General features: G+C 41.7%; 1 protein-coding gene across 2 annotated transcripts in view; it reads right to left on the reverse strand.

The window, feature by feature from the left end:
• The window catches only part of LOC134574918 (alpha-2-macroglobulin-like protein 1), a 259,124-nt gene that overhangs the window by 46,093 nt on the left and 195,859 nt on the right, over positions 1-17,172 (reverse strand). For both annotated transcript variants that reach the window (XM_063433983.1, XM_063433984.1), the window contains exons 21-27: positions 13,867-14,020; positions 9,916-10,141; positions 9,309-9,435; positions 3,427-3,548; positions 3,223-3,274; positions 2,688-2,771; positions 1,993-2,169 (exon numbers count right to left, since the gene is read on the reverse strand). In XM_063433983.1, the coding sequence (XP_063290053.1) occupies positions 1,993-2,169; positions 2,688-2,771; positions 3,223-3,274; positions 3,427-3,548; positions 9,309-9,435; positions 9,916-10,141; positions 13,867-14,020 (942 nt within the window). The remainder of the gene's footprint in view (positions 1-1,992; positions 2,170-2,687; positions 2,772-3,222; positions 3,275-3,426; positions 3,549-9,308; positions 9,436-9,915; positions 10,142-13,866; positions 14,021-17,172) is intronic.

The raw sequence follows: 17,172 nt of genomic DNA on the forward strand, positions 1-17,172 counted from the left end.
GCTGAACTGCTCGGTGTAAGCGTATGGGTGGTATAATCCCCACCTATGGATTCTTTGCGCTATTGCGTGGGTTTATAAATTATAAGTAAGGTCAGGTTAAAAAAGGTAAAAAAAAAAAAAAGAAGGATATTTAAAGGAATATGGCAAACAAGATATTTTGGTGCCAAATGGGACATTGGTGCCAAATGGGACATCCATGGGACATTAGGAGGTGACATCAAAAAGATTCTGGGAAAAAAAGAAATGGAGTGGGTCTATAACCTAAAAACCCTTACTCCAAAAGGTCTCAATATAGACTTTGACCTTTTTAACTTTTTATAAAAATAAAAAATGCCCCTCTAATCCTTTATGATATTAATGATGGTAGCAATAATTTTTTTATTACACAGTAACAATAACTTTTTATTACACAGCAACAATAACTTTTCTACTACTTTCTGCTCCTCATTCCAATCATTGTTTATCTACACAAATATTACTTATATGAGTATGTACTAACTACATTTCATATATATTTTTATTAATTTTATTATCTTTATTATGTTTTTATAAACTTTGTATTTCACAGTTTAGTTAACCTTCCCCAAGATATGCATATATGATGTTAACCTTAATCAAATTTGTTGACAATTATAATTTCCCTCACTGTGCCTAAGTTTTATCCCCCCTCCCTGTTTATATCCCCATTATCCCCTCCAGGGAGTATGTTAATTTATCTAAACATCAGTCACGTGACGCGGAAGTATTCTAGTCGCGCGTCACATGACCCGTTTTCTTTCTTTAATTTATCAAGCTACAAGCTTCGTTTTTATAAACCAATATTACCACTCAGTTAGTTTGGGTTATAGCTTCACTTCTATACCTGTAAAAGTCATTTTTATTTTTTTATGCTAATTTCCGAATTCGTTCTTAATATATCATTTTTTACAGGATTAGAGCCTCTTTTCCTGTTCTTTCTGGTCCCATAAGATTGGCCTCTTATAATATTTTATCCTATTGTGTTTAAAAAACACTTTTATTATATTTTATGTTTTATGCTAATTATGGTAATGACGCCATTTTGGCGGGATATTCAAATTTTACTAATACTATTGTACCCTATATAAGTTCATGTATGTCAGGTTATGTTTTCTATTATCTACTTGAAGAAGCCTCTTTGGGCGAAACGCGTCTAGATATTATACATTTTATATTTTATATTTTATATTTGTAATAAAGGAATTTTTGGCACCAAAATATCTTGTTTGCCATATTCCTTTAAATATCCTTCTTTTTTTTTTTTTTTTACCTTTTTTAACCTGACCTTACTTATAATTTATAAACCCACGCAATAGCGCAAAGAATCCATAGGTGGGGATTATACCACCCATACGCTTACACCGAGCAGTTCAGCCTGCTCTATATACTGTGAGTATATTTTTATTTTCTTCTAGCATTTTTATCTGCCATACAGAGAGCACTATATTTTATTTTCTCTTATTATCGGCCGAGCCGGATCATCGCTGGACTTTTAACCTGCACTACTTGCTGACCAGCGTCACCCTATATATCCTTGAGTGGGGATCATTCCACTTCACGCATATAATATCAGAGCTGGATTTTAGCTCTGAAAATTGTGAGTAATTTTCATTATCACTATTTTATCCCCTTTCACCTTGCTGACATACTGTACCATTGGGATTTTTGTTTTCCTGCTTTTATCTTCACATATCATCACCGAACTACAAGTGCATAGGCGTAAAGACTGACATCATCCTCAAGCATCCTCCATACTTTGTGGAACTTACCACTTCGGACTTATTGTAGGACTTTGGACTATTATTTTATTATTATTTTATTTATGCATAATATTATTTTTATGTAAGTTAGGCGCACCCTTTTCATTTCTGTTTTCGTGTTTTATGTTATTGATAATGTTGTGCATGTGTTATTTGTGCATTTCAGGCAGCACATTGGGGTACATGGCTTTTAGAGAACCCGTACAATATTTACCTTTTGTTAAGAAATCTTTCCCTTTCTTGCGCATCTCATCACTGAGCTGCTGGGAGGAATCTAAATATTGCATGATGTAGACGTTGGGGGCAAAACGCACCATGTTTTGTTCTCCACAACCATAGGACATGGCCAAGAGATTGTCCAAATTGTTCAGTGCCGATGACATTAAATCACCTTAGAGGAAAAGCGATAGAATAGCATTGGCATGGCTGACTTTTAAAAGTGAGAAGGCACATTCAAAATTACATTTTTGTTAACATTTGCAAAAACTGGAGAAAATACAAATGGACATACAGCACCTTTTATAACTGGAGTTGGAAATGACGTGCTGGCATAATACACATTTAGATGCTATGTACTTATGATATGTAGAATAGAGTGGGTTAGGAGTTATGATACTTGAAACAATTCTAGATAATTATTACAATGATGCAATGTTTACTATTTCTGGATACGTTGGCAAACATAGAATAGCATGGAATGGCCGTGCCGTAGACAAAGGATGGCATAATAATGGAATCTATGTTTTCCACGAGTTAATCTTTATTGTTTGAATTTCTGCCAATCAAAAAAGGCAGTTAAACAAATGAACATCCAAGATGTCAATCACACATGCACCTACATGCAATGCAAACTGAATCATTTTCAGAGTGATTACTTTGCATACAGATACAACTCGATTTCTTTCTCACCAAAGACATTAATCGATGCTTTTGCTGATCCTTCGACATATGTTTCTGGAAGGTCTAGCTTTACCTTTTCTTCTACAGAGCTTCCTGGAGAACATCACAATAGTTATATTAATTAATAGTAATTAATAAGCCATAAATTAAACAAAAAAAATTTAAAATAATGTTGTAACTTTTTATTTAATATTGTGAAGATGACGAAGCATAATACTGGGAATTTGTCAAATATCACATTTTTTGTACAACCTTCATTGTGTAATATATATATACATAATATATAAAGAAAATGTGATTGATACGCACAGCTTTTGGTGCCGGGTATGTTACTTTAAATGAGTGGCAGAACATGGGCAAAAACATTTAGTTAATGTGAAGAGAAAGGTTGGGCTGGTTCAAACTGGGAGGAATGCTACAATAATGTTTTACATGCTTATATGTATGTGACATAAAATAAAATAGGAAATGTGTGTTTGCATATATGAGTATATACATATATGCTCAATAATAAGATACCTTTATAAAATACTATAATCCTTACCATAACAAATAAGCAAGGAGTTGTGTGTCTGCTCCACCAGAGTACCCTCGGGCTGCAATTAAGCAAGGCATACAATAGGCTTAGAGCATGTCTGTTTTAACCATGAATGTTAATTGTATTATGAATAAACATCCCAAAATACGATAACTCTATGCTGGCCTTCGGTATTATAGAAAGTGTCTAAACAAGAATTGAACGTCTTACCTCTACCAGCAATGAATTTATCACTATGTCCTTCTGTCCTTTCTGAATTAACTTTGTCTCCTGCCCACTACAGGTGTCCTTGCTACTTAAAGCCTGAGATGAGACTGTAATGTTTTTATGTCCTAAAAAGACACATGGAAACGGTATCAGTTATACCCACCAGAAACAAGCAGATTCTTGCAACAACTATAAGTAATTGTTCATGGTATCTGGTGCCACCCAATCTGACCTGAAAAAATAACCAGCAGCTCTGACAGGATTTATACTGTATTAATACTGACAAGCAGTGCCGGTGCAAGGATTTTTGCCGCCCTAGGCAAAACAATTTTTGCCGCCCCCCCCATATGTCCTGCCCACCATGTGACATCACAATGCCCCGCCCATATGCTCTGCCATATGGGCTAACGCCAGTCTTCACAAAGTGTCTTTTATCTGAAAAGACAGTGTGTTTACATTAATAAGCCTACAGGCACAGGCTATAGACACCAGAACCACTACATTATGCTGTAGTGCTTCTGGTGACTATAGTATCCATTTAATGTGAGGTAAATTAGAGATTAGTGCCACTAATAATATATTGGATTGCCTACTTACCACCAGATGAAGACAAGAGACTGATGATGGGCTCAGTCTGGTTTAGAAGAGGCTCTCTGGAGACTGTTTTTAACAGTGCTCACAACAATTAACGAACAGGAAGCAGCTCAATTTTTTAGGGCCCCTTACACAGCTCAAGGTCTGGGCCCCCAAGGGGCATACGCCTACAATGCCCACCCATAAATCCACCTACATGGCCCATCCATGAGTTGGGGATGTTTTATGTGTGCAATTTGTGTAAGGGATGTAGTGTGTTTATAGGGGATGTAGTGTGTGTTTGCATGTAAGGAATGCATTGTATGTTTTTGTGTGTGTGTGTGTAAGGGGTGCAAGGTTTGTTTCTGTGTATGTAATTGGATGCAGTGTGTGTCTGTAAGGGGTGCATTAATTATGTAAGAGAATGTAAGGGATGCATTGTGTGTTTCAGGTGTGTCTGTGTGTGAGTAGGAATGCATTGTATGTTTCTGTGTGTGTGTGTGGGGGGGGGGGATGCATTGTGTATGTGTGTAGGGTAAAAGAGAGGGTTTGTGGGGTAGGAAAGGGACTGAGAGGGGAACAGCTCTTTATTTATTTAAAAAAAAAATCATAGTGCTCTCTCCTCCGGTCAATTATTGATTTCCCCTTCCCTTCTGCCCCTCTGTGTTCTCCCCTTCTGTCACTTAGTGCTCTCCCTTGGCCCCCTGTCCCTCTGCAGTCCCCCCTTGGTGGTCTTCTCACTCCCCCCTCCCCCCTTAGTGGTCCTTCCTCTCCCAAACCCCTTAGTAGACCTTCCCCTACTCCCCACCACCTTAGTGGTCCTTACCCTCCTCCCTCTCCTTAGTAATTCTCCCTCCTTCCCCCCCTTAGTGGTCCTCCCTCTCCCAAACCCCTAGTGGACCTCCCCTCCTCCTCCCTCAGTGGTCCTTACCTCCCCACCCCCGTTCCCCCTGTGTTCCTTCACCCCCCTCCCCCAGTGGTCCTGACTCACCCCTCCCCTAGTGGTCCTTACTTCCCCATCCCCTCCCCTAGTGGTCCTTGCTACCCCCTCCCCTCCCCTACTGGTCCTTACCTTCCCCATCCCCTAGTGGTCCTTACTCCCCCCCTCCCTCCCATAGTGGTCCTTATCCCCCCCTCCCTCCCATAGTGGTCCTTATCCCCCCCCCTTCCTCCCATAGTGGTCCTTATCCCCCCTCCCTCCCCTAGTGGTCCTTATCCCCCCTCCCTCCCCTAGTGGTTCGTATCCCCCCTCCCTCCCATAGTGGTCCTTATACCCCCCTCCCTCCCCTAGTGGTCCTTATACCCCCCTCCCTCCCATAGTGGTCCTTACCCTCCCCTCCTGCCCATAGTGGTCCTTATACCCCCCCCCTCCCTCCCACAGTGGTCCATATTCCCCCCCTCCCTCCCATAGTGGTCCTTATACCCCCCTCCCTCCCCTAGTGGTCCTTATAACCCCCCTCCCTCCCATAGTGGTCCTTATACCCCCCCTCCTTCCCATAGTGGTCCTTACCCTCCCCTCCTGCCCATGTAGCGTGGCCGGGCGGCACGGAATGACAGGAGTGAGCACTTCCTGTCAGTCCGCCGCCGGCCGGGTACAGGAAACAGAGGTTCCTGTCCCACGTTCCACGCCGCCCGGCCACGCTACATGGAGAGACTGGCAGGAGGGAGCGCTCTGCGCTTCCCTCCTGCCGGTCACTCAAACCCGGCCGCCCTCCATGCAGCAGTGCTGCGCCGCCTGAGGCTTGTAAAAGCGCTCAGGCGGCGCAGCATGAGGAGCGACACCGGGCACAGGGATCCGGCGCCCCCTGCTAAGTTGCGCCCTAGGCGGCTGCCTAGGTCGCCTTACAGGTGGCGCCGGCCCTGCTGACAAGCCAGCAGTACACATATTCTAAACATCTTTAGCTTGAATTAATTTGCAACAAGAAAAAGCTCCCATACTTCCAGCTTAAAAAAGTTTACTCACACTTACCGGTAGTGTTAAAAGTGGGTTGTTTTTTTTGGTCATCTGGTTTGCTTATTTTATTTATTATTTACATTTTTATGAACTCTGTATTTAGTATTTTTAATATAATTTTTCAATTAAAGACACTTAAAAATACACTTAAAAATACAGCAATAATTGGTGTTATTTTATAATACAGAGCAGCTGAAAATGTATTACCTTTTTCCTAGCTAGCAGCATAAAGTCCTCACTAATGACGCGTTGTCTGACATCAAAACCACTACATAAAGATTTGTGAGTTCTGGTGCTTAGTGTGAACCTTTAACATTTTCTGTTATACTTTAGGAGTTGATATGAGTTATGAGTAGAGTTGAGCGAACCCGAACTGTAAAGCATTACGGTTTTGGGACCCCGGACCCGAACACAGACATTTCAGTGTATGTTCGGGTTGGAGTTCGGTGTTCGGCAATTTAATGGTGCGTTTTAAAAGGCTCAGGCCAACCAATCAACAAGCGTTTGCCTCATGTGCCCTTAGAAGCCATCACAGCCATGCCTACTAATGGCATCGCTGTGATTGGCCAGTGCAGTATGTGACCCAGCCTCTGTATGTAAGCTGGAGAGACGTAGCGCCGCACGTCACATGAGCTCCTATTAGTGTAGGGACAGATTTGGAAAGAATTCTGTTGTTGAATTTGCAAACTACAGCAATTATTTTTGTGGGTGCTATACTACATTTTTGTACCCTGCCCTGAGCCCAGTGCCACAGAGAGTGCAGTGCACTTGCAACTGCATGTGTACCAGGCACATGTATGTACGTAGTGGGCATTGGATAGCATTCCCTTCATCCCCCATAAAACCATAACTTACCCCTTCAAATAACGACAGACAACTTATTGCTAGCCCGGCTCCTAAGTGGCACTGAGGTCAGTCTGATCTGTCACCACCCACTTCCTCACATCTCACACTCCCACATGTAGCATATAGCCAATCATGCATCATCCATCCCACACTCATACATGTGCCCCTGTCCGCTAAGCTGCGCACACTCTCCCTGGGGCCTTTACTTTAATCCTGTTCTGGTAGCTCAGTGGGCAACATCTAGGCATTTTTAAATACTGCAATTTGTTTGGTGCTAAATAGTACATTTGCATACTACATTTCTTGCAGTCTAAGAAAAACCTTAAATACTACTGTTACATTGTTGGTTTAAAAAAAAAATCACACTTTTTTGTGCTAAATAGAACATTTGCGGCCTGCGGTGCATTTCTTGCAGTCCAACAAAACCCTTAAATACTACTGTTACATTGTTGGTTTACCACCAATGAGTGGGCCTTCATGCGAGACCTGTGTGCCATCTTGCACTGTTTTGAGTACTCCACCAACATGGCCAGTGCCGATGACGCCGTTCTCTTACTATCCCACTTCTATGTCTCCTTGAAAAAACACTTTGGGCGACGATGGAAGAGGAGGAGGAAGAGGGGTCATTTCCATGGTTATCAGGCCAGTCATTCACAAGTGGCTTGGAGGGTGGGTTCCTGCACCAGCATAGGCCAGGTACACAATTGTCCAGCCAGGGCACAGTTCTGGAGGATGAGGATGAGGATGAGGAGGATGAGGAGGAGGAGCAACTGTGTTCACAGCAGGGTGTCACCCAACGCAGCTCGTGGGCATCACTGGAGCATGGCTGGGGGGATACAGAGGACACAGACGATGCACCTCCCACAGAGGACAGCTTGTTCTTGCCTCTGGGCAGCCTGGCACACATGAGCGACTACATGCTGCAGTGCCTGCACAATGACTGCCGAGTTACCCACATTCTAACTTGTGCTGATTACTGGGTGGCCACACTGCTGGATCCCTGTCACAAGAACAATGTGCCATCCTTAATTCCCTCACTGGAGCGTGATCAGAAGATGTGCGACTACAAGCGCACGCTGGTAGACGCGCTGCTGAGGACAATCCCAACTGACACTGTGGGCTCAGCGGAAGCACAAGGTGAAGGCAGAGGAGGAGGAAGAGGTCGCCAATGCAGCTGGGGCACCGCCAGCACCTCAGAAGGCAGGGTTAGCATGACTGAAATGTGGAAAAGCTTTGTCAGCATGCCATAACAACCAGCACCACCATCTGATATGGAACGTCTTAGCAGGAGGCAGCATTTCAGCAACATGGTGGAACAGTACGTGTGCACACGCCTACACTTACTGTCTGATGGGTCTGCCCCATTCAACTTCTGGGTCTCCAGATTGGGCACGTGGCCTGGACTTGCCCTTTATGCCTTGGAGGTGCTGGCCTGCCCTGCAGCCAGTGTATTGTCTGAATGTGTGTTTAGCACGGCAGGGGGTGTTATCACAGCCAACGTGGACAAGCTCACGTTTATTAAAATGAACCAGGCATGGATCCCACCAGACTTGTCTGTACCTTGGCCTCACCCAGCCATTGTTATACTCAAGTGCACTTATTCTTTGTTTTCTTTTTTTATATGTCCCAATATTTTGGGGGCTACCCCAATTAATTTGTTTTTTTTCTTTTTAAATACAGTGTTGGCTACCTCCTCCTCCTCCACCTCCACCGCTGCTTCCACCTACACCGCCATGGTCACCGCCTCCTCAACCTATGGGTCACTTAGTATAAACTATGTACACAATAACAAAGGCTGGTGAAGGACTTTTCTCCATGCATCAGGAGTTGAGCTCAGTTTGAAAAATGAAAGAGAATACCCTGCACTCCAACCCTCTCTTAAATGGATAATTCTGGTGATCCTCCTGACAGCCATACTTTAGATTTTGATTTATGTTCTTCCAAAGCTTAAATCAAAGAGTCCATCTAGTGCTATTTAATGGCTCAGCTGTATTTTAATTTGTTATGTATTTTATGCTATTTTAAGTGATTACCCTATCCACATTTGTTTGCAGGGCACTTGTCCTACTCTTACCCCCATTTTAATTCCTTTTGCAGTCCTCTAGCCCTTTCCAGGACTTTTTAGAGGCATTTTAGTGCCCAAAAGTTCGGGTCCCCATTGACTTCAATGGGGTTCGGGTTCGGGGTCAAGTTTGGGTCAAGTTTGAGCCCGAACTCAAACTTTTTGACGAAGTTCGGCCGAACTCAGCGAATCCGAACATCCAGGTGTCTGCTCAACTCTAGTTATGAGTTGTTAAATACCAGTCACTATTGTTGCAAGTTTTTGCAGTATGAAAAGTCACTAACTTTAGCAGCATCTATTTTAGTGATAAGGGTGTTTTTTTATTTATTTTTTTAAGTGAAACCAAAGCAATGAAAACGAGCCCTTAGTGAACAGCCCTATCTGTAAATTAAACACCTTATGCCTTAGTTTAACACATTTTCTTTGGGATCTCTGCTAGTGATCTTTTACCTGTGCTGGTTAGAGTCACTGGCCAGGATACGGTTTTCTTTTCTCCAGCACAGAGGCAGATGTTATGGATATTTTTATCAGTTCCCTTCAGACGTAAATCTTCTGATTGAATTAGGGTGACTTCAGTCTAATAATGACAAAAAAGGTAGTGAGAGAGCAGATTGTACAGAAAATGTGGATTTTTTTATAATGGCGGGTGTAGGGTTACTACGGAGGCAGGGACCTAAAAATGTATTTCTGATTGATGTTTATTTGCAAACATCAAACAGTAAAGAATGCTTCAATCTAACAAATATATTTTCCAATGTTCAAAATATATTATTACATAATCCTTACTGGATCAAAGCTTTATCTAGCAGATGGTGCCAAATAAATACTATCAGAAAAGATAAGTGGTGTGCAATCTCCTTGATGCAGTTGAGTTGAAATGAGCCTGAATCCTGGGCTGACATGACGTTTAACCAGACTACCGGGATTTTGCTTTGGTTTGTTTCTTTTAGTTTTCATTTTTTTTTTTTATAATAACCAGTATGATTACCAGTCTGGAAGTACAAAATTAGAAATATCTTGCTCCTTGTTTTCATTATTACATATTTAGTGTGGTCACCTGCATGCATTCTTGCAAGTAGTTATACAGACTTGCTTTGAGGACAAAGGTCTCTCCACGCTTTATTGAATATGGCAAAGTCATCTCCACAAAGTATGGCTTGAAAACATTCAGTGTTGTGGGTTTAGAGAGAGCAAAACTTCCAGCTCCTGTACAGAACATCTGGCCACTCCATTCAGTGATGGAGTCTGGAACCTTCAACTCTGTCTCCATGGAACCGGATGATCTGAGCAAGAAAAACACATGCCTCAGCATCACAATATCATGCTATACAGATTACTTGTAATTTGATAGCTGTTATTCTTAATGTTGTTGCCTACATGCACAATTTCTACAATATATGATTATTGGATCATTATATGTGCTAGAGCTCGTTATAGTGGTTATGGTGCTCAGAGATTAATGGCATCATTCATCGATGCAAAACAAAAATGTATATAACATGTCCACTACCAGTGTTAAGAAATATTTAAATACACTTAGCTTCTCAAAAAGCTTTGTGATTATTTACATATTCTCCAGTGGAACTTTCCAGGTAGTTCTTGTCCAATAGCCAATAGTATACATACAACATATATATAGCTATAGCTCAATACAAAACAAAAATACATAAACAAATAGCGTAATATTGTGAATTAAAACAAGTGAAAAAAATTACAGTACGGGTAGAAATCAAGTATTCCAAGGTGCAAGTATTTCAAGGTGCCTCCCCCATTTTTGAGGGGGGCAGAAGAATTTTATAACATAACAGGAGGCTTCGTATTTGCTTAAGTCTCTCTTTACTAGAACTCCACAGCAGCACAGAAAAAAACAACCAATCAGAAAAAAAGTTAGGTACTATAAAACTCCCCTCCCCATACATAATTTCCTCTTTCTTTGCTGCTCCGCATCAGTACAGGTCAGAGTACCACTGTCTCCTGCTTCTAGTTGGTGGCTTTGGGATTTTTTGCTTATTACAGTTCTTTATAGAGGTATAGAGGTTTAGTGGGGGATTTTCTGTGCATCTTATGCTTCCCTATATTTTTGTTAGACTATCTTTGGTTTCATGGGGGGTCTCTGTCAGCCTTAGTGTGCCTTCATATATATACCTTTCAGTGCCTTTTATATATACCTTTCAGTGCCTCTTTATGCACCATTTATAGATACCTTTTGGTGCCTTTATATACTTTACTGCACTGTCATTTTACTTACTGTGACTTCATATATCCCTCCGTCTATTGCCATTATCCCCCTTTTTCTTCCATCTGCCGTTTTGCTTTTGGCGGTTTTATACTGCTCGGAGGTCTCCGGAGGCTTTATGCATCCGACCTCCTACGAAACCTCCGAGCCCCAGGACCACGGCGCGCAGGTCCGATGGTCCCGTGCGCAGTCTTCCGGCCCTGGAGTGCTCGCGAGCAGCGTCAGCACCCGGCTTCCAAAACGTATTTCACGCAGGGCCGCTTGCTGTGGCCGGCTCCCTAATCTGACCACGTGCATCCAACCGAGTGAGGGAGGCTGTGCCTGCTTGCGCCTGCTTGCTCCCCCCCCCCCCCCGTCGGATGCTTACTCACCTTCCTGATATTGGGCATCACGAATTAGCAGTTAGTGTATAGGACTTGATGGTAGGTCCTGTATTGCTTGCTTTGTTCACTGGCTTATAAGTAAAGCTCTTCTTGCCATGAGATTTTCTCTACCCTTGCCATCTGTATACACTTAATTGAAGTGACAGGGGGATTTATATATTTTGTTAGAAGGTGGTTAGATAGGTAGTAAGGTAGGTAGTAAGGTCCCCTATCTAGTGAGGATCTTCTAGCCTTAATCTAAACAGGTAAAGCTATAATCATATCATGGCAAAATAGACTGTTACTTTTTCCAGACCTTCTGCAACTAGCCTTCTAAATAGGTGAATTTGATTGGATTATGTTACCTACACTTCATTATCATAACGGACATACATATTGTGACAAGAATTCATGAGACCATATACACTACTAGATGTTTTTCCTGTTTACTGCCAGAGTTCTTAGATTTCCAAATGGATGGCTGCTCACTTCCTTAAACTCAACCTGTCCAAAACAGAACGTCTGGTCTTTCCTGTTACTACTCCCGTGTCCGTCTCCCTCCAAGTCAATGGCACTACCATCACCTCTACCTCGCAGGCTTGCTGCCTGGGTGTTCTTTTTAACTCCAACCTCTCCTTCACCCTCATGTCCAATAAATCACCAAATCCTGTCACTTCCATCTCAAAAACATAGCGCGCATCCGCCCCTATTTAACACCGGACGTGGCTAAGGTGCTGGGCCATGCTCTTGTTCTCTCTCGCCTGGATTATTGCAATACTCTTCTCAGTGGTCTTAAATGTTCCCAGATTGCACCGTTGCAATCTATAATTAAAGCAGCGGTGAGGCTCATTTTCCTGTCTGCTCACACCTCCCACGCCTTCCCGCTCTTTCAGTCCCTGCATTGGCTTCCAGTTAGATACAGGGCTCAATTTAAAATTCTATTTCCTGCTTTCAAGTCCCTACATAATTCTGCTCCAACCTACCTATCCTCCCTAATACGTCCCATCAAGGCCCCTACGGTCTGCCAAAGACCTACGTATATCCTCTGTCCGTACTCCCACCTCTAACGCTCGCCTTCAAGACTTTTCTCGGGTTGCACCTCTTCTGTAGAACTCCCTTCCCCGTAAGAATTTCACCCAGTCTCCACTCATTCAAAAAATCATTGAAAACTCACTTCTTCAAGAAAGCATATCAATTAAACTGTTAGCAGGTTTTTATCCCCCACCCTCCATGACTCCTCTCCTGCAAAATTACCTACTAAGCCATCAGTCAATACTTTTTTTTTTTAATTCTTTATTTTTGTAGTGCATAAAGATATAACAACGCGTAGTGAATACTTTTTTAACAACCTACTTCGTACCCCTACTTTTACCCTTTGTGTCACAATACCCCACTCCCTCTAGAATGTAAGCTCATTGAGCAGGGCCCTTCACCTCTCTGTTTCTGTACGTCCAGTTGTCTGGTTACAATTACATGTCTGTTAGTCCACCCATTGTACAGAGCTACAGAATCTGATGGTGCTACATAAATAATAAAATAATAATAATAATAGTGCTTGGAGTAACCTTTAAAAATAGGGCTTGGATGGAACATAAAATAAATACATGAAACATAAAAACATAGAATGTGACGGCAGATAAGAACCCTGCGGACCATCTAGTCTGCCCAATTTTCTAAATACGTTTATTAGTCCCTGGCCTTATCTTATAGTTAGGATAGCCTTATGCCTATCCCACACATGCTTAAACTCCTTTACTGTATTAACCTCTACCACTTCAGCTGGAAGGCTATTCCATGCATCCACTACCCTCTCAGTAAAGTAATACTTCCTGATATTATTTTTAAATCTTTGCCCCTCTAATGTAAGGCTATGTCCTCTTATTGTGGTAGTTTTTATTTTAAATATGGTCTCCTCCTTTACTGTGTTGATTCCCTTTATGTATTTAAATGTTTCTATCATATCCCCCCTGTCTCGTCTTTCCTCCAAGCTATACATGTTAAGATCCTTTAACCTTTCCTTGTACGTTTTATCCTGCAATCATGAACCAGTTTAGTAGCCCTTCTCTGAACGTTTTCTAAAGTATCAATATCCTTCTGGAGATACGGTCTCCAGTACTGCGTACAAGACTCCAAGTGAGGTCTCACCAGTGTTCTGTACAATGGCATGAGAACTTCCCTCTTTCTACTGCCAATACCTCTCCCTATACAACCAAGCATTCTGCTAGCATTTCCTGCTGCTCGATTACATTGTCTGCCTACCTTTAAGTCATCTGAAATAATTACCCCTAAATCTCTTTCCTCTATGTCAATGCTGAGGAAACGTACTCAAGAAAAGTGTTAATTTGTACCTTGACACACAAGACCCACCCTAAATTATAAACCTAGTACTGTGATATTTAGAGTTTCTCACGGGATTGGCTGGAGTTTCCACAGCAATGTCTCTGGGAAATGTGTTCGTACATCCTCACTGACATCACTGGATACTTCATCTTCAGGCTCTGCAAATGACTCATCATGATACTCTGCATCTGCTGACTCCAGATAGGCAAGGGTCCTACTAGATGCTGTAATAATGTATATTTATATGTAAAATAACAGATGAAATTAATATCTTGCAATGCCTTTTTTATCGTATGAACAGAGTTTTGGAATGACACTTTTTTTAAAGTCAAAAGCATTTCGAAGCAAAAAGTGACACATCAAATTCAAAGTTGAGTTGCGATACTGGGGTTAAAGTGACATGAGTGCAGATAAGACACAGGTCGGATATAAAATATATACCATTTTCACAAAGGGTTGTAAATATCTTGTGTAACGAGTGAGGGGTGAGAGAGAGAGAAAACAAAAGGTGCTGGAGATAGTACTAGAAGGGGTGAGCTAAAAAAATTATTAGCATAGATTAAGAATGCATGCATTTACAGTCAATAATCCAGAATATGCATTAAGGCAGGAGTCCTCAAACTCCGGCCCACCAGATGTTGCTGAACTACAACTCCCATGATTCTTTGAATTATATAGATAACCAGAGAATCATGGGAGTTGTAGTTCAGCAACATCCGGGGGGCCGGAGTTTGAGGACCTCTGCATTAAGGTATATATAAATACACAAGTTATGCATATATACACATATACATATACACAGTCATGGGAAAATGGAAGAACACCCTGTTTGAATTCTATGGGTTTTCATATCAGGACAAATAATATATACTACTAATATTTAATGTATATACACACAGACAACAGTAATTGATAAAATATAACTCTCAATAAAAAAGAACACTATATAAGTACCATAAATGAACATAAAATAAATTCTGATTGCAAGGCCGTAAATAAACAACTGCAGTCAGATAAATAGAGAGCCAAAAAATGTATCACAATGTAGAATACAATTATTGATAGTTTAGCATAACACTGTTACAAGCAAACAGTTTAAAAATGTGGGCTGTAGCACTATCCTCCCAAAAAGGAAACAAATTGACTTTCCCGGAAGGGTTTTATATTTGTATTATATTTTGATTTGTGATTATAGCGCTATATATTTTGGCATCATACTGTTTGTTTTTTGTTGGGGTTTATAGACCCAGTTATGGTACACCACATTTTTAAACGGTTTGCTTTAACAGAGAAGAGGCAATTCTCCTAAACAAACCACACTTATTCAGTCTTTTTCTAATTGTACTTTAATGAACTTTAACATTTAACATGCTAACTGAGGCCTGTAGAGTCTGAAATGTAACTGTTGCTTTTTTGCAATTTCTCTGATTATTGTCTGATCTTGGAGTGAATTTGCTGGGGCATCCACTCCTGGGAAGATTGGCAGCTGTCTTGAATGTTTTCCACTTTTGAATAATCTTTCTCACAGTAGAATGATGGACTTTAAATTGTTTGGAAAGTGCCTTGTAACTCTTACCAGCTTGAGGGGCAGAAACAATTGCTTCACTAAAATCATTTCTGATGTCTTTCCTCCATTGCATTGTCTTAACACACCTGAATGCTCCAGACCAGCAAACTGCTGAAACCTCAGCTTTTTCGGAGGTGGTCACACTTGCTGATGATCAATACACAGCAGTTATTACTGCCTGCAATTCCTGTTACCTGCTTCTTCCATTTACCACTCTGGAGAGAGGGATACAGATTTTTGATGGGCATTTTTATCTTCCACTCTTTTCTTCTTTTTTTGCATGTACCCTTGAGCAATAAGGAATTTCATTGCAAGACCTATAGAAACCTTGCAAAATGGTGTTTCCCTATGAATGTTCTCTGCTTTTGTTTTTTCTAGGTGTATCTTGTTTTATGTATTTAAAACAAGGGGGACCTGGCACCCAGACCACTTCATTGAGCTGAAGTGGTCTGGGTGCCTATTATCGTCCTTCAAGGTTTCGAGGTTGATGATTGGCAACTCGAACCTTCAGCTCCCTCCAAAGATTTTCTATGGGATTAAGGTCTGGAGACTGGCTAGGCTACTCAGAGACCTGCTTCTTCGTGAGCCACTCCTTTGTTGCCTTGGCTGTTTGTATTGGGTATTTGTCATGCTGGAATACCCATTCACGATCCATTTTCAATGCCCTGGCTGAGGGAAGGAGGTTCTCACCTAAGATTTGATGGTACATGGCCATCATCCCTTTGATGCAGTGCAGTTGTCCTGTCCCCTTAGAAGTAAAACACCCCCAAAGCATAAGGATTCCACCTCCATGTTTGACGGTGGGGATGGTGTTCTTGGGGTCGTAGGCAGCATTCCTCCTCCTCCAAACACGGCGAGTTGAGTTAATGCAAAAGAGCTCGATTTTAGTCTAATCTGATCACAACACTTTTATTCAGTTCTCCTGTGTATTATTCAGATGTTCATTGGCAAATTTCAGAAGGGCATGTACATGTGCTTTCTTGAGCAGGGGGACCTTGAGGGCGCTGCAGGATTTCAGTCCTTCATGGCACAGTGTGTTACCAATTGTTTTCTTGGTGACTATGGTCCCAGCTGCCTTGAGATCATTAACAATCTCTGTGCTGACTCCTCATCGTTCTCATGATCATTAAACTCCACAAGGTGAGATCTTGCATGGCGCACCAAACAGAGGGAGACTGACAGTTATTTTCTGTTTCTTCCATTTGCGAATAATCGCACCAACTGTTGTCACCTTCTCACCAAGCTGCTTAGCGATGGTCTTGTAGCCCATTCCAGTCTACAATCTTGTTCCTGACATGCTTGTACAGCTCTTTGGTCTTGGCCATGGTGGAGAGTTTGGAATCTGATTTATTGCTTCTGTGGACAGGTGTCTTTTATACAGGTAATGAGCTGAGATTAAGAGCACTCCTTTTAAGAGAGTGCTCCTAATCTCAGCTCATTACCTGTATAAAAGACACATGGGATCCAGAAATCGTGCTAATTGACAGGTTTTTGACATGTGTTTTTCTTGATTTTTTTCCCATTATTCTCTGTTAAAATGCCCCTTCAATTAAAATTATAGACTGATCATTTGTTTGTCAGTGGACAAATGTTCAAAATCAGCAGGGGATCAAATACTATTTTCCCTTACTGTAACAACACCCATGGTGGAACACATGAAAATGCAGCGGGCTAGATTGAACAATGAGAAACACAAAAAGTAGCCACTGGCAAAAACTGAAAGTGACATCTTAACAGGGCCGGTCTGGGAAGAAAATTCGACCCGGGTATTTTTTAATTACAGCGGCCCACTGAAAAGGCTGCGGGGCC

This window comes from Pelobates fuscus, chromosome 10 (assembly GCF_036172605.1).
Source record: "Pelobates fuscus isolate aPelFus1 chromosome 10, aPelFus1.pri, whole genome shotgun sequence".
Taxonomy (NCBI): Eukaryota; Metazoa; Chordata; class Amphibia; order Anura; family Pelobatidae; genus Pelobates; species Pelobates fuscus.